This window comes from Cydia fagiglandana, chromosome 18, assembly GCF_963556715.1.
Source record: "Cydia fagiglandana chromosome 18, ilCydFagi1.1, whole genome shotgun sequence".
NCBI lineage: Eukaryota > Metazoa > Arthropoda > Insecta > Lepidoptera > Tortricidae > Cydia > Cydia fagiglandana.
In genome coordinates, this window is record NC_085949.1 from 2,277,616 (window position 1) to 2,296,238 (window position 18,623).

The following is an 18,623-nucleotide window of genomic DNA, read 5'->3' on the forward strand; positions in this document are numbered from 1 at the left end:
CCGTGTACGCACGCGCTGCCACGCACACATTAGCATAAAATACGGGGGAATACGGTGGCGGCAGTGTGGGCTGTACCGCGACTTTGATCGCGTGCATTCGAGTACGCTGCCCACCCGCTCGCATTTGTCTGCTCTCGGTAGGCCTCAGTACAGCTCGCCGCGGTCGTATTGTATTGTAGGAACAATTGCATCATAAGTCAGAAACGCACATGTGACACCCTTAATATAGGAACATCCATTGCCTACGAATACCGCTTAGCGTTACTTGTTAGTCTCCATAGGCTACGGTGGCTAAAATCGAGAAAAAAAACTCTTTAAAAATTGAATTTAACGCTGCACAAGTACCAGGGCCTCATGAGTTACGAGAAGGTGTTGTTGACCAACCCGCCGCGGGGCGTGGGGCGCGGGGCGCGGCGGCCGGGTCGCGTATCAGTATGAAGGTACAATAAAAGTGACAACCCTAAGCGCCAACGCAAGAGTAGGCAAATAACTTGCCGAGCGGCCTTAGATTCACTACTGTTCTTAGTGTACTGTGCCGTAGTGTAGAGACCCCTAATCTAAATAATAGTCTATTCAATAAGCTTCTTGGCCTTGAAGTACCGGCGGAGGTAGAGTACCTGCCACGTGGCCAGCCCTAGAAGGCACACCATCGAGAACACGCTGAAGAAGAGCACCCTGTTGTTTGTTGACTCTGGAATATGAGAAGGGATATTATTTATGATTGATTCAAATAATAGTTATGAGCAGGGAACCTGAGAAGGGTTCAGTCAGCAGCAGAAGTTGCTAAGCGGGCGAGGTGTTCAAAATTACCTTGACACGAAGAGAATAAGAATTTCCTTAACAATAAAGTCGCGTCAAGATCATTGAACATAGAAACGAAAGAGTTTGATATGTTGCAGTGCTACCTATTAGATTTCTTTCTTATTTAATTTATAATATCATGCCGATTCTACTGTGCTAGAGGCAGGGCTAGGAACTGTTTTTTTTGTAAAACCCGAAATAGCCCAATAATTGTATGCTCTTTACGCAGGACTGATCCACGTATTTAGTTGGGTGAATCAACTTTTTCTTGTCACTAGTTGCCATGGTTACGGTCTCTTGGGTCACTCTTAAAATACTAGTTATTTCGTGTTTAAATGAGCCGACCTTGAATTTTTTGGTATTTATAAGGCCTTCCCATAATGGGACATCTACTTAGCCCGTTTGTAGAACATGGTACAGCAGCTCTTCTAGCAAACTATGCTACTGTTGTCTCCTGGCTGATGGGACAGAATAACAACAAGAAATAGTTGATCGACCCAGTTAACAACTTCGTATTATCAGATTGTCTCATTAAAAATTTAGTAATAAACCAAAGAACGAAAAAAAAATTAATAATACCGGTATTTTTAGTATGAAGAAAAAACCGGTTCAGAGCCTTGGCTAGAGGTACCACACCATGGAAGTCATGGAACTCACCATTAGTGTCCCTCATCTCGTCTTCCCGCTTCCTCATCAGGGTGAAGTCCTGCACGATGGCTTCTGACAGGTCCTCGAGGCGCTTCAGTTCCACTTCCATCGGCTTCAGCCATCGGTTGAGACATGTGTGCTAGAGGTACCATAAACATGAAACTCACCATTAGTGTCCCTCATCTCCTCTTCCCGCTTCCTCATCAGGGTGAAGTCCTGCACGATGGCTTCTGACAGGTCCTCGAGGCGCTTCAGTTCCACTTCCATCGGCTTCAGCTTGGCGGCTTCACCGATCTGTCGAGACATGTTTGTTGACAAACGTTTGTAATCACTAATCACCCATTTGGGCACAGAGCGGACACGCCATACATCAAAAATAATTTGCGTTTATATGTGCGCGCGGCAAGTCTGTACATGCGTCATTGTGTATGTGTGGGTAGGTCGCTTTACTGAGACGACGCCAGATGTCCGCCAGATTCATGTCGCGGCCAGTCGCGGGGCGAGGTAATGCGAGTCGGGGCGGGGCGGTGCGTGGCCGTTCTGTATGATAATACTATTACTTATTCTGTGCTTTGACCGCCAAAAGCCCGCGCGGCTACAGCCCAATATCAACCTTCGTGCATTCCGACAAGGTTCACTTTGACGCGCCGCACTAGATAGGCGAGGCGTGGCGTTCAAATGGATTTATTAAGTAGAATTAGGGTCGGTTGCACCAAACTGTTCGTATCGTTAAAGAGTTCGCTAAATTTTTATGTATGGAAAGTTTCATAGTGGCGCGCCGGGGCGCGCCGGCTGACGTTGATCAGTCTGTCAAATGTGGTCGGTGCAACTGGCCCTTAGTAAGGTGCAGGTGGGCCATTTAGACTCCGGTGTAATTTAAGCTAATCGAAATATTACCTTTATGGAAGGTATTTTGATTAGTTTAAATTACCCTGCAGTCTAAATTGGCCCCCTGCACCTTAATAAAATATAATTTTAGGTTGAATTAAAAATCGAATTAGTTGGGTATTTCCCTGACTACCTGACATATGGCATGCCAAAATAGAAAGTTAAACTAGCAACATGCATAGTACAAACAGCAACATTCATAACATGTTCATCGGTGGACCTTATACCTTTTGTAATAAAGTTTACGAACTGTCAGTTAACAGTGTGGGCGATGGTATGCATACCATTAAAAAAACACTACCCGTGAGTCCCATGACCATGTTTAAAAATGCTAAAGGGTCAAAAGATGAGTGGAGACGTGCGAGAATCCACCAATAGCTATTGGCTGATTTCCTCACGTCTCCTTTCGCCTCCGCTCGTCTACGCCTCAGTGGAAAGGCAGCCTTAGATGGCGAGTCAAAATTTTATTGGGTCTTCCTTTTATTCAGGAAGAAAATTTGTATCATTGTAATTTGTATCATGAATGAAAAAACATGCAATTAAAATGTGACTCTTTTTCTTTTAATGACCGAAAGGTTACAAAACAATGAAATTGGTATGTTCTCTATTACTTTTTGTTATTCGGACAATTTTGGCTCAATAGAGGTGTGCTGTTAGTATTGTTGCAATGACAAACACACATTATTTATTAAGTGCATCTAAAACAACACTTCAGATCAGAATCATCTGAATTTACCCCGAATCTCTGGCAGATTGTCGATTGCAGAACATTGATGTGAACATTCCATTGATGTGAACATAAGAATTAATAAAAATATAAATTATAAGTATAAGAAGCAGCGGAAAGCAAATAGTATTTTTTTTAATCAGAAAAAAAAATAAGATGACAGGTATATACTACAAAATTTTTGAAAAAAGCCATATTCACATTCATAGAGTTAGGCCAAGATAAGTCTAATGGTAAGTCCATTAACATGGACCACGGTGTAACATGAGTAAACCGAATAATTTTAACAGCGTAGTAGGGACGTAGTCTAAATATCCTTAATTATCCTATCCTTAATTTCTATCTTATTATCCTTAATTTCTTTGTAATTTTACATGTATGTAAGATGTATGGTTATTGGTGCAATAAAGAATATTTACTTACTTACTTACTTATTGATAGATGTCAGAAAGTGACAAGTAACACTTTGCAAAAAGTAGGTTCTACGAAAAAAAAAATGTAAAAATCAGTTTTAACCTCTAGCCGCCCATACGTCAAACCTTGCCAAGCAAAATGAAATTTTATATAAAATTTGTATTGTCAACACAAAGTTCAAATTAGAATGGAACAGGAGACCTTTTTATAGGTCTCTGGGCGGCTAGAGGTTATGTGACAAGTTTACCAATAACATAATTTTTTTATGTACAAATACATTCAAAAAATTGAAAAACAAACAAAAAAAATATTTTTTTTTGGCGAAATTGACCTAAACTCATATTAATTTTTTTACTTCTTTTGACCTCAGAAATGCGTGGTTAAAATTATTCGGTTTCCTCATGTTACACCGTGTATTTAGCTTATAGTTTACATTTAGAATATTATATATTATATTATGCAAAGCTTACAGAGCCATGAGTTACAGCCTGTAGTATGTATTCTTACTACAATAAGGAAGATAGTAGGTATATTGCTAACTACAACAACTATTAGGCTTGTGCCTGCTCGGTCACTAGAGAGAGCGCTCCGCTCTCGGTCAATCGGTCAAACAAACTAGTTCGGTCTTTTAGTTCCTTTAGTTCAGTTCGGTCTTTGAGAGCTGGGAATGTATGAATCGATTTTACCTTAGTTTTTTTTCTAAATTTTTGGCAACTGAATTACGATTCATGTTGTACGGTACTATATGACGGTTAAACATCAAAAACTAGACACAATAAAATTAAATTAAAAATAGAGAAAAAATATTTGATTTTTTTTCATACTTTTCAGGTTTAGGACTGTTTGTCATTCTTTTATCTCGTTCGCACTCGTGCCAACGTCATTGTGAACCATTTCGTTCAGTCTATTTTCTGTTTCACTCATTGCGCTTGACGCTCATCAATCCCACTGAACTAAAGGACCTAAAGACCGATTAAGAGCGTGCAAAAAGATTTAGTTCCTTTCGGTCCTTGACGGGATTTAATTCTTAACAGTTCTTAGTTCATGACCGACACAAGCCTAACAACTACACCAATCTAGAAAGCTTTCCCAAAAAATCCAAATATATTCCTAATAGTTATGTTATGGTGATTCATTAAAGACAAGTCACATTACCCGAAAGACCAATTTACTTTGAACCACAAATTGGATTGCTAACGTTGAAATTAAATTGACATATATGTGGCCGATAAATCATACTATGCCTAAAAAGGGTTAATAAGATAGCAGTGGCGGCGCGTCAAACATATCCATAGGCAAGCCGGGGCTAATTTGGCTTACATATTTCCTTTACAACTCTGCTCAAGCGTCCAAAAACAGGCAAGCCGGTGGGAATCAACACAGAAGGCAACACGGTGGGAAACCGTCCCCATTCTACCATCGGACTTTTAGACGCACGGCCGGTTTCCATCCTTACTTGGTAGATATTCCACCAATTCGCACGAAGCGGTTTGCTTCTACTTTCCTTATGTGCACTGCCAAGGAATGGAATTCCTTGCCGGCGTCTATATTTCCGTGTTCTTATAACCCGGCAACCTTCAAACCTTCAAATCAAGAGTGAACAGGCACCTTCTGGGCGAGCTCGCTCCATCGTAGGCCACGTCTACGCCTCGGCTAGTCTGTGGCCATGAGTAAGCCCATTCATAATAATAATAATAATAAGCCCCCAGGGCAGCTTGTGGCGAGCTGAATGGGAAGTGACGTCCCTTGGGTCCCATACCCCTGAGAGTCGGTCAGGCCCCTCTCTCCAGCTTGCCTTCATTGGCCGGCTGGAGTGAACACTGAGCAGGGGCCGCAGGACTCTCACCTCTGGCTTGCCTTAACCGGCCGTCCAGAGTGGGGTGTCAGAGCTATATGCTCGCAGGGCGGAAGTGAAACATGCCTAAGACGCGAGTTGGCACAGTGGCTGCTTACAGCCACTGGGTAGAAAGCGGTGCACACCTCTCCACGCCCTGAGCCGCTCACGTGATGTTGTCCCCTTGTCGCTCCGTGCGAGCGGCCGTTTTCGGGGACCCATATTGTGAGTTGGCGAGTCACCACCTGGCCCATTTTTTCATGTTTTTTAACATATGAGCAGGGCAGGTGCCATAGTCTCCTCCATAGTCCCGGTTACTAGCCCACTAACAACTCAACGCAATAGCCCGGTTTATTTTTGTACCTTTTCTTGCAATAGTCCTACACTAACCGGGGCTTGTCCTTGGGTGCACTACTATAGTGCAAACGGGGATAATCGTCGGTTGGTGTCACATTACATTTAGAGTAAATTGTCTTATTACAAGGGGCCTCTACGTGTTGGCTTCGGCCCCACGCACGCCTTCCAAATGCCCGGGACCCCATGGTCCCGAGAATTTGTAAAAGACAGACATAATAATAAAAAAAAAAGAATCGGCTTTTATGGACGCGCCGCCACTGTAAGATAGGATACTTCAAGTATGAGACTCAAGTGCTCTTTAACCCTTTAACCGCCAGAGTCTGATATATAAGACATTACATATCCAGCTCATTTCGCCACAGTCTGATAAATAAGACAAAGATCTGATTTGGTTTTTACAGCACATTTATAACTCCCGTAACTATGCCAACCTTACTCTGCGTGGTACAATTACTGACTGTGGCGACACGAGTACGCTCGATCAAAAATTGCTGGCGGTTAAAAGGTTAATAAAATTTTATTAAAGGACTTACACCCTCATAGTTTTTGGCTTCAATTCCAACTTTGATGTCTAGATGTACATCCTGGCTCACGCTACGGCGTTCTGAAAGAAGAAAGAAATATAAATTAGAACCAAACAAACTTATGTTACTTATACAGGGTGATTTCTGGGTCGAGATCCAGAACCACTTTTTCTGACTCTGTAAATGATCCACATTATCATATGGTAGTATTTGATTAAAAGATAATTACTTTAATTATTCTTATTTTTCAAGTAAAATTAATGTTATGCTAAGTAATTATGGTCACCCTATGACTTTTGACATACGCTGTATGGAAAGCGACAAGACGTCACATTAAGTAGGGTCACCAAATCGTATGCAAAAATGTTTTTTCCTACTTGTCATCTGGAAAATAATCATCATTATTGGTGATAAACAAAAATTAACAACATCATTAGGCTCATCTTTGGATTCTGTATGATGTCTGGCTCTCTTGCTCCATGACCCCAAAATCACCCTGTAGATGAAGCACAGAACTAGCATAACTATTAAATTGTGTATTTTTTTAATATAAGTGCAGTGAACTCTAGTCAATATTTGAATAGCAGGGGTGCTGTGGAGAGCTGAGAAAATAAGACAATTTCAAGAACACACTTTTAACTGCTTAAACACCACACCGGTGTGCGGCGCGTCAACGTGAACCTTGTCAGACGCGCGTGTGTTGACGTCTTTGACCGTCAACGGGTTAAAGCTAGTATGTTGCAGAAAGAGGATTTGGAGAACCTCTTTCAAAATGGTAAAGGGACATTATGCACCTTAAACTACATAATTATACAAGAATTGTTCAGGCATTCAACCTTTCAGCACAACAGTATCTACCTATCAGTATTTTACTTTGCACAAGCTACAAAACAAACAATTGCTTAAACAGCTGGCAGGAATGCTTGATAAAATTAACTCATGATTATACACAGGATGCTACTTTCATAATCATACAATGGTAGTTGTTATTTAAATTTTATTCATGCCAGCTTTAGCCAATCAATGCTTCACAAAATATCCGTGTCAGTGCAGAAAAGTAAATAGTGCAAGTGAATCATATTGCCAACTTACGTCTCACATCTTAAACAATAAAATGTAAATGTTAAATCAATAAGATTAATCTATAAAAGTAGTAGAATTAGTTTACCGTCCAGTGCCTGTCTCTGTCCACTAGGCATAGTTGCTACAGAATTGCATATAATTTGAATATAAGCCTATATTATTATATTCAAGAAATGCATATAATTTGAATATATACCTGTATAATCAAATGATACGAAATTCTTTGTAGCAACTATGCCAAGTGAACGGAATCACACTGGATGGTGAAGTCGGTGAACTGACGCAATAACCCTATACAGTAGTAAATTTTTAAGCTAAATGTGTTTATAATATTGCATTGTCTGCATTACTTTGTAGTACAGTCACCATCGGATATATCAGAGCGGCCTAAGTGTTCCCAAATACATGAATAGCCTCTAGTACAGTGGTTCCCAAATTTGACTGGGCTGTGACCCACCTAACAAAAACTATCATTTTTGGGATCCACCTCTTGGCCGTCTTAAAAGGGGCATAAAATATTATTGGCAACACTTAGAATACCTACTAGTTTCAGGGTCCACTTAATATTCGCTCAACACCCATAGTTGTCCTCCATATCCTATTTTTCCATACTAATTTAAGCGGCTAGTAGAAAATTATTTCTATCTATTTAGATAGTTACAAGTATTATATTATTTTGAACCAACATACCTGGCGGCACTTTAGAAATGAAGCACACTTCAAAAGTGTCATAAGTTTCCGTCACAAATGTGAACTTGCCCTTCGTAATCGAGTCTTTCTGTGACAGGATGTGGCCTTTTGAGTCACGAATCTGTAATGGAGTAAAAGATTGGCTATGACATATTGGGAGTTATAAGTTTGATTTCTAATGGGAAAAGATAAACTAATTTCACATCAAAGCAGCACTAATTCTCAATTAACTAGTAAGGTAGTTAAGTTACAATCCTTCCTTTATGCAATCAGCCAATTAGACTGAAAAATAAAGGCATTCATGAGTTCATACGATACTGGAAATGTGAAACCATTGGGAACTATCGACTTATTGGTCAGGAATTATGGCTTTAGTTAACTTACAGTGTAATCTACTCTCTGGCCGGCAACTTCTGTGACTTCATACTCTCCGGCCACGAGGACATTCGCGTGCAACTCCTCTTTCAAACACTTTTGGGTGTTAGGAGCCAGGCTCCACATAATACCCTCAGAACCATGCCAGAAAACACTCAAAATGAATATGAGATAGTAAACCTCCATATTTTCTATTCACTAGATCTAAATTATTGCAATAAATTAGTTTCAGTTCATTACAATCAAGAAAGGAAAACAAACATATTCTGTGTCAAAAAGACCGATGAGTTGGCCCAAGAGAACGTCGTTGGCGTACTGTAAAAAGTTGCCATGTTGCTGCTCTACGTAAATTGGAACGCTTACAAACGTGCCTAAATGAATACGTATAATACATGAGTATCAACGAATCAAAAATGATTTTCAAGTAAAAAATATGGTGTGAATATAATAGCATTACAGAAAAATAAGGAGTTAATTGCTAAGTTTGGTGTTTGGTTATGATTAATTTCACTATTGTAAAAAGCTGCGTAAAACGAACCACGTAGGAATGAAAATTACGGTGAAAGATATTAACCCTTGGGACGCCTAGTGCCATATCCGTACCAGTCCTGTCAACTGCCGGAGGGTCTTCAATTTTTGTACCCGTCAACTGCCTAGTCCCAGATCTGTACAAAGTGTCTCAACTGCCTTGTGCCTTATCAGTCACCAAATTTATTGTATTATATTTTTACAATTTTGAGATCTAAACACTTACAAATAGAGTTTTATATCATTTGCACAATATCACTTTTTTTTGATCGCGGCAGTTGACGGGTACAAAAATTGAAGACCCTCCGGCAGTTGAGGGGGATGGGACGGATCCGGCACTAGGCATCTGACGGGTACAAGTACGTTTGTCGGTTCGGCGTTCCAGGGGTTAAGCTAAAAGAAATACTTAAAATACATAGTACATTATCAAAGTAGTTTCTATTACTACTCATTAGGGTATCTTATTGATTATCATCTGAATCATGTGAATTTTGTAAAGTAGCATGAGCATAAACGTACTAGTTTGGTTACTAGTGTTGTAACTTTCATTGCATAACTGCATTTTATCCATAGACATAATATATATATAGACGGTGTCTCAGCGAGCTGTCACTGTTGCCACTTTTGTTTAGTGTACGATTAACAATGAGGCCCACGTTGCTGTAGCCATGTCGATAAAGTCATATCGATAAACTATGGACATTTCTTGCAATTTTAATTTTACTTCAAAGGCTTAACGATACCTAAAATGACCAAAAACGCTTTTATTCTTTATTGTAGTTATCAGATCACAATTTTATAGTCACGCCCCAGCAGGGAACCAAGGGAAAGTTCAGATATTTAATTAAAATACATAAATACCTCCTAAAATAGGTGTTCCGCAATAATTGAATTATATTATTATATTATAATATATTCATTATCCATTAGCATTTCAATTATGTTTATGTTTAACGAAGATATTGAAGCTTCAATTAATCGCTATTTCGTTCCGCTGTGTAGCGTTTATCGATATATAACATGATTAAAATCGACTTTTTACATCCCTAAAAGAGCACACATATACGCTTTTACGCACACATACACAGCCCGGGCGCCCAACCTTTTCTGTTCTCTTTCAAGGCGCAGCAACTAGTATCATTTCTCTCTCCTCGCTCTTTTAAAAATGCCGTTTGTCAAAAAAGGACAACCATAACAGTTGACAAGGTGGACTTCAAATCAAGTGTTGCCTTTCTTGATGCGCCCAGGCTGTGTATGTGTGCGTAAAAACGTATATGTGTGCTCTTTTAGGGATGTGAAAAGTCGATTTTAATCATGTTATATATCGATAAACGCTACACAGCGGAACGAAATAGCGATTAATTGAAGCTTCAATATCTTCGTTAAACATAAACATAATTGAAATGCTAATGGATAATGAATATATTATAATATAATAATATAATTCAATTATTGCGGAACACCTATTTTAGGAGGTATTTATGTATTTTAATTAAATATCTGAACTTTCCCTTGGTTCCCTGCTGGGGCGTGACTATAAAATTGTGATCTGACAACCACAATAAAGAATAAAAGCGTTTTTGGTCATTTTAGGTATCGTTAAGCCTTTGAAGTTAAATTAAAATTGCAAGAAATGTCGATAGTTTATCGATATGACTTTATCGACATGGCTACAGCAACGTGGGCCGCATTGTTAATCGTACACTAAACAAAAGTGGCAACAGTGACAGCTCGCTGAGACTACGTCTTTATATATTATAAGTCTATGGGTTGGGCCCTTGATTTTATCGATAACGTAGTACTATAAAATTAAAATAATTATATATGTATAGATGGTCAAGCAAATCCTGTCAATAGTAAAAGGCGGCAAATTTAAAAAAATGTTGGTGCGAAGGGTTATCTTCCCATAGAAAATTTGAATTTCTACTGACAAGATTTGCTTGATTATAATTTCTAGTCAGAGCAAAGTTGTTATAAAATCTGGCGGCTCCTATAGTTCATGCACGGGGCCTATACCGTTTGGCAATGCTCGTTTGACAGTGGAGCATTGATAATCATACTGTCTTTTTCTTATGTCAGAATTATAGCCACAAAAAGAGGGACGCGTATTGTTTTAATTATTCTACTGTTACTGACAAGATTTGTTTGCTACTCTATTTATATATTTCGTGTAGTCACATTCGTCAGTCAGCGCTAGGTACAACAACAGCAGTACAGTCTGACAAAAAAAGAGTAGAAATTAAAAAGTGGCAACACTGTAGTGTTGTCCCTTTCACTTTTTAATTTCTTTCTCTTCTTATTTTTTTTCGTTTAAGTAGAAATCTACTCTTTTTTGGCTTACTGTACTGCTTTTCCTGTTTAATACCCCAGACCCAGGAAATAATGACAACAAAATGCACAATTTTTATAATTTATTTCACATATTTCCGGAACCGGCATAATAATAATAGTGTAAAAGAAACAAGGTACGAATTGATTCAATACATAATAAGACACAGGGTTGGTTAAAGTCATCTAATATTATATTAAACATTAGTCATATTTGATCTGATATTAACACTTCCATACGAATAAAAAAATAACAAACCACGGAAATCTTTGTAATAACGATACAGGCAAACAGACATACGGCCCGCATGATACGTAATAGTTGAACATTTCTGAGGTGATGTTTGAAGGGGAAAAAATCACCTCGGAAAATTCATCTATACTTGGTCAAGCAGATCTTGTCAGTAGAAAAAGGCGGCAAATTTGAAAAATGTAGGCGCGAAGGGATATCGTCCCATAGAAAATTTGAATTTCGCGCCTTTTTTTACTCACAAGATTTGCTTGGCCGTCTATATATAAGCACTTGAAAATCAAGGACCATATCTTATACAGAAAGCTACATAAAAAGTTACAATTTAACAAATCTAAAATGGCAACACTGGTACGATTGACAAGCGCTTCACCAATGAGAGCTCTTTATATTATACCAGTATTTTTTTTAAATAAGACTCGGACAAGCAGGTCGACAAAATATTTCTCACACAGCCGCCAGGCGGGCGCCACTGTCGCACATACAGCCAGCAGATGTATGCGAGTCATATGACGTTTTATAGTGTACAAAGTATTACGTACGCTGTAAAACATAGTACGAAGTGTAAAACGAGATCAAATACGAAAATTCAAGACTTAAACTACATCTGGCACATCTCCATATTTTGTACAACTATCACATGTATGCGGGGACACCATTCTCGAAAACTTATCTAAACATAACTAGGTATATCGCTCTCTTTCTAACTTCTAGAGTAAGAGATGCATGGACAAGGTGTCAAATTAATAGGCCCTTCGAGCGCCGCTTTAAACCAATTTGAACTTTATGTGATAACTTTAAAGTAGTTATTCCAAGTTGGCGGTCAAGGGGTTGACGTGTATAAAAAATAAATAAAAAAAAACGACGTATAGACGACGAATTTCCAAGTTTTAAGTCGTGTATACATGACAATAGCGAATCACCGGATTAGGGGATTATGTAGTCACGAAATGTCTACACAGGTGAGATCAAATGTTACATGGCGTTTTAACAAGTGTGTAGATTTTTTGACCTCTACTTAGGCCTGAGTTACACATGTAAGTTTTACTTACGTAAGTAGGGACACGGCTATACTACAGAATGAGAGATGAATATCGTTATCTCATTCTAACAAATAGCTTTGTCCCTACTTACGTAAGTAAAACTTACAAGTGTAACTCAGGCCTTAATTATATATTGTCATTGACTGTATCATATAAGCATGGCTGGTATAGTGAATTTTGAAAATGGAAAATTTAATAAGAATTCTTATTAGAATTTAAACTGTCGTGAGTATAACAATAAGCTAATTTTACGGTTTAACTATTAACGTATTTTTTAGTCCCTCGCGCGATATATGTCGGAGAGACTAGTGGCCTATTTTATAAAGCTACAAGTTACAATTTACAAGCGGAAGCCTCGTTCTAACACATAGAGTTAGAAAGAGACTTCCGCTTGTAAATTGTAACTTGTAGCTTTATAAAATGGGCTACAGGTCTCAATTTTCAAGCACTAACAGTGTATGAGTAGCATTCACGATAGCTGCGCGCCGCGTACTGTCGCTCGCCGCGCTGGGCGCGCGTGAGATAACCGATTGCGGGCCTTGCAACCAATGGAGACCTAGGCTCTCCAAAACATGTCGCGCAAGTGACTTAAGTACGTAACTACGTAACGTACGTACGTACGTACGTACGTACGTACGTACTTACGTAAGTTAAACCGCAAAATTAGCGTAAAAAGGAATTTTTGGTCAATTTGTCAAGAATACCAACCATAACATAATGTTATATTTATTGTGTTGGTAACAGTTTACGAGGTATTTAATATTTAAACTACTGCAATTAACCAACATCCATATAAGTTTCTATATGTACATAAATATATAGTACTGCCAGTGATACGGCGTACGTATGAATACTGATCATATATTAATATATTTATTGTGCATACATTTGTTGTTGTTTGTTATATCCATCAATCTTTAAAATATTGTAATTTTTGATAAAAATATATATTCCTGGTTTACTAAGTATTTTATATAAAATATGTTTTGAACAGTTCTTTGTTTCCTTTTTATGTTATTTTATAAATTTACAACAGATTTATATGACACTTCGGTCATTATGAACATTATGATATTTATAATTATAATTTAGACAACAAAATATACATCGTGTGGGTACAGTCAAAGAATTCAATTTTCGTACCTTGTCACAGTGACAATCAATATGAAAGTCGTAAGAGACCTCATACTATTGTGACTATGACAAGGTACGAAATGGTAGTGATATTAAATCCCTTGGTCGTACATAAACTTAAAAGTCATTGCCAATATTAAAGTTTTGTTCAGAATCACATAGAATAAACTGAGGGCTTGTATTATTTATTAAAAAAATGCTTGTTCTTTTTAAAACCACACGGCTACCGCGAGTTGGCATTTGACATTTACGTTAGCGACTGCGTGAACTCATTCGCATTCCCTCTCTATCGCACTAATACGTAAGGGAGTGCTTGAAAGGATGCAAGATATTCGTAAATATAAGTTAGTTTTAAGATATAAATCTATGTAACGCTTTTGCGTAAGCTGTAATATTATAGAACTTGATTCAATAAATAAATAAATACATCAGTGCGAGTGAGATGGACTGCGATCGAGTTTACGCAATCGCTAACGTAAACTTCAAGTGTCAATTCATGGTATGGCTAGTTGTATCCGTTTATTTCACGTTATTCTGAACATTACTATAGTTCATTTTATATATCTTTGATTTTATAAGACGTGTCAAATTCGTATATGACAATATATTAAAATGGTTGGCTTTCGACGTTGACAATACCATAATTTAAGTATGTTTATACTTAATCGGTACCATTTGAATGATACAATACAAATACCTAGGTGTAGGGCATAATTGTTTTCCATCGTATTTTCTCGGAAACGTTCGTATTTGTCATGCTACTTCAGTCAAACTCAGTACTTTTTGTACCGAGACTGACTGAAATAGCAAGATACGTTTCCGTGAAAATACGATGGAAAATAATTACGTAATACAACTGCAGATAGTTCCGTATAATTTGTTTCCATGTTTATACCACAAATATACAGGGTGTACAGGGGATATATCTTGTGTGCCAAATTTACACCAAGTATCGACCACTCAAACGTTACCCGATATACTACATCTTAACAGTATTTAATACAATCTCATTCAACAATTTGTACAAAGACGTATTCAATACAAGCAAATAACGGTAAATACAAACAAGAAGCAACCATAAATGCCGAATACGACTTAAGGGAATTATTTAATGAAATTTCGTATAGAACATATTTTGTAAAGTTGTCAAAGGGTGGTAATTCCAATGTATTTAGTCTCACATTTTGCTTAATGGAGAGAGTGAGACGCAATGACATTGGACTAATATATTGGACAGATGGAATACCACCCAAATGTCAATAAAAATTGGAACTAAAGCGCCGTCAACAAGCCCTGTATATGTTTGACAGTTGATATGTTTCAAACGAAACACTTGCCAGACTTCTATCTCTTTTTTTAGAAGTCAGATTAATTTAACCCCACAACTGCCTTGTCCCGTATCCGTCCCAGACAATTTGGACCGTAATAAACAGTTGAAAAGTTTTTTATTCAGCAGCAAATTTCTGACACTGGCCATCGAGGGGTTAAGCCTCTATAAGGCATAGGCGTAGGTAATATATTTCCCACCTGATTTAGAACGCTATTTCAAAGTGATAGGGTTCCATTTAGCATAATTACTCACACTCTTAAGCCTTATAAAGGGTAAGATTTCTTTTTTTAATTTTTACGTTTGAAATACTCAACTGTCAAACTCCCTGTGACACGACAAAAAAAAAACAATTGGACAAATTTGACAAACACCTCGAAATACTGCTTCTTAGTCAATCCGGCTGCGGTAGCATGGTCGCATTTTGATCGCATGTCACCATGCCTGTCACGTTCTAACTAGAATATAAGTGCGAAAGTGACGGACATAATGACAGGCGATAAAAATTGAGCCATGCTGCGCTTGCAGATATACATAGGGTGACAGACCCTCTAAACTTCTAACTCCAATAAATTTTACCAATAACTTCAAATATGGCCATCTCTATGTATAACGCACCACCCTGTATTAAAGTACTCAACCATACTAAATCTCGATCCTTACCGTAATTCTAATATATATATGTAATATACAAAAATAGTAACAAGTTTTGTACTAGAACGTCCGTTTGTACATGGCGGCGCGGGGCGGACAATTGACAGTTTGACAGATTTACAGACACTCCCAAGATTGCCATTTCACAGCCATCATAACATAACAGACCCTCAATCTGTCAACACATAATTTACATTTACATATGTACTATGAAAATTCTGACAGTTGGAACATCTACATTTTGACAGTAATCACGGTTCATATCCCGGCCGATGTAAGATTTTGTATTAAAAAAAAGAATATTTTCTAACAAATATTGATATTATTGCTATGCCATATCGTCAAGCGACATCTACCGTATCTTAACGGCACTAATGTCTCACATTGTTATCAACTATAAAACAAATCCTTACTCGCGTATTCGGGAAACGAGATAATCACAAGATCTAGAGACGATATAGAGATCAACTAGATTTACATTAGATATCGACTAGATGTGACTTGGATATCTGGATCTTGGAGTCATAACTTGTCGAAATCGTTCAAGAGGACCTCCAGAATCGCGGAAACGTCAAATTTGACACATCTATCTTACAAATATCTTTAAATTATCCATATCGTAACTTGTTGAGGTCTAGTAGAGATCTAATTCATTTTCAGAATCGAGCCGTTAGTTTCTTTAGAAAACATTGATATAGAATTATCCAACAGCCAGAATACCTAAATATAACACAATGACTGAAGCAGAATTAAATGCATACTAAACGACAGAATGATATGTAGATTTTTTAATGAAAACTAAACCCGCGTCCCGCGCCAGACTTAAAATAATAACTTGAGGTCATACAAGCTCCAACCACTGAGTCACTAGTATCCAGTCACTAGTATTTAGTCACTAAGTACCTAGTACTAGGTACTATAGTACGGTCACTGTTATAAGTCCCACTCGACGGTGCATCTTCATTAGTGTTCTTACGCTTGCTATTACCACATTTCACGAAATTACGAAGCAGATCTTTCTATTCAAAATATTTTCATCATCATCAACCATCAAATATATATATATTTTTATATTTTCAGAAGTCCAAAAATATCTAGATATGGCACCGCCCAAAACTTAGTTCTACAGAGTTCCAGGTTAGACCTGTACTCAAATCACTTTTCTGTCTTCCTGCATTAATAGTTCTTATAATCATTCCCAATCTTCAAGTATATTATCTATTCATTCTTTCTTTTCAGTTCTTTACACAACTAAACACTCCAGGTCTTCAAGTGTTCCAGGTTAGACCTGGACTCTGAAATAATCACTCGGCACTGTAATTAACTTCCAGATTATATCTGGATTGCACCGTCCGCTATCAGTCCAGGAGTTCCAGATTACATCTGGGTTTTGCACCGTCCTCAGTTTGCTTCCAGGTGTAAGGTTTGAGCTGCAGCTTACCGCAGGCACGCTTCCAGCATTTCCACAAAAAGCTTGTTCATGGGGGCCCGTCGGTCGCGGTATACCTGTAAAAAGTTTTGATATTTGACTGAAAACCTAAAATTTATACCTGTAAATAGTTTTGATATTTGCCTGTCATTAAATTACAGAAAGCCTAAAATGGTACATTATTGTCAAGGTTCGGAAGTAGCTACTTTCAGGCTGAGGATTCGTTTTAAGCGGACGACCTTGGGAGTCTCAGCAAGTAGCCTTCCAGCCGAGTCATATATGCACGCAGTCCCAAAATCGACACTGCAATGTTTAACTTTTGAATTTTTGACTGAACCTAAACTACGCACTTGGCGACCTATTTTTTAAACGGCAAAGCCGACTTTGTCATCCATTTTTGAGAAAAAGTAGATTATAATTTCTTCTTCGTGGTCGTGTCCCTATGTCTGAGGGACATAGGGACACGACCACGAAGTCCCGGGTCCTATGGGTCCTGTTGTGGGTAGCACTATAAAATAAAATCAGTTGTCATCCAACCGTCGTTTCATTATACAACAGGTCCTATGGGTAGATTATAATTTACCTGCGCCCAAAAGCGGCGTACGGCGACGTCTGCGTGCCGCAGAGCCGGCAGCACTAGCAGCAGCTGTTGCAGCGCCGCGCCAGCGTTGTATGGCCTGCAAATATACATTACTATTAGTATTTTTAATGTTTAGAGGCTTATGTAGCGTTTGGCTAATTTGGACTGGCCTTACGGGCTATAAGAATGGGGCATGAATGGAGCCAATACAGTGGTGTTGTCACACTGTAGTGGGTCCATTGTCCCCGGTGTCCCGCGACAACGCGATTGGTTGATGATTGCGCATCACGCGCGCGATTGGTCGCAACTAGTTGCGTTAGACTGCACGATTGGCTCGATTTCGTGAGTGACATCGCTAAACTAAAGTGTCATTCATTCTATGGAGCTTGCTAACTATGTAAACAAACCGCCATATTGAAAATTGTGTCTGAATGATGAAAGTTACTTTTGTTAGCAAGTTCTATTAGAATGACCCTATCCTGAGATATACGTCAATGTTTGACTAATAATGCCTTACCTAAGGGCGGAGACCGCGTCGTTGAGCGCGGCCAGTATGGCGTCTCTAAAGCGACGTAGAGCGGCGTGTTCGTCTATGCGAGCTTCGCTGTTCGCTAGCACGAGCGCCTTCAGCAACCAACATTCTTCGCGCTGAAGGCACATATACTCACGTGGCAGTTTGGCTAATGTTGGGAAAACACAATGTTGAGAATAATGCCTTGTTGGGGCCTTACCTAAGGGCGGACACCGCGTCGTTGAGCGCGGCCAGTATGGCGTCTCTAAAGCGACGTAGGGCGGCGTGTTCCTCTATGCGAGCTTCGCTGTTCGCTAGCACGAGCGCCTTCAGCAACCAGCATTCTTCGCGGAGCGCCGCTGCGCGTTCCAATCGTCTCACTACACCGGCCACCTGGTGAAATACAAATACATTACAATAGGGTATTTGACTACTAGCACAGAATAAATAATAGTACTAGGTACAGAAGACTCACTCTCTAACAAAACGCGTCTGTCA

At 38.7% G+C, this 18,623-nt stretch overlaps 2 protein-coding genes across 2 annotated transcripts in view; both read right to left on the reverse strand.

Moving 5' to 3' along the window:
* Positions 1 to 550: 550 nt before the first annotated feature.
* LOC134673533 (transmembrane emp24 domain-containing protein bai) lies at positions 551 to 8,659 on the reverse strand. The gene is made up of 5 exons (XM_063531532.1): positions 8,351 to 8,659; positions 7,967 to 8,087; positions 6,203 to 6,273; positions 1,617 to 1,743; positions 551 to 691 (listed from the first exon to the last, which is right to left on the reverse strand). The coding sequence occupies exons 1-5, from the start codon at positions 8,525 to 8,527 to the stop codon at positions 570 to 572; spliced, it is 618 nt and encodes a 205-aa protein (XP_063387602.1). The 5' UTR covers positions 8,528 to 8,659; the 3' UTR covers positions 551 to 569.
* A 4,554-nt stretch (positions 8,660 to 13,213) lies between these two features.
* Positions 13,214 to 18,623, reverse strand: part of LOC134673269 (steroid hormone receptor ERR1) — a 50,280-nt gene continuing 44,870 nt past the window's right edge. The window contains exons 7-9 of the mRNA XM_063531234.1: positions 18,346 to 18,518; positions 17,618 to 17,711; positions 13,214 to 17,111 (exon numbers count right to left, since the gene is read on the reverse strand). Of these exons, the coding sequence (XP_063387304.1) occupies positions 17,043 to 17,111; positions 17,618 to 17,711; positions 18,346 to 18,518 (336 nt within the window). The 3' untranslated portion in view covers positions 13,214 to 17,042. The remainder of the gene's footprint in view (positions 17,112 to 17,617; positions 17,712 to 18,345; positions 18,519 to 18,623) is intronic.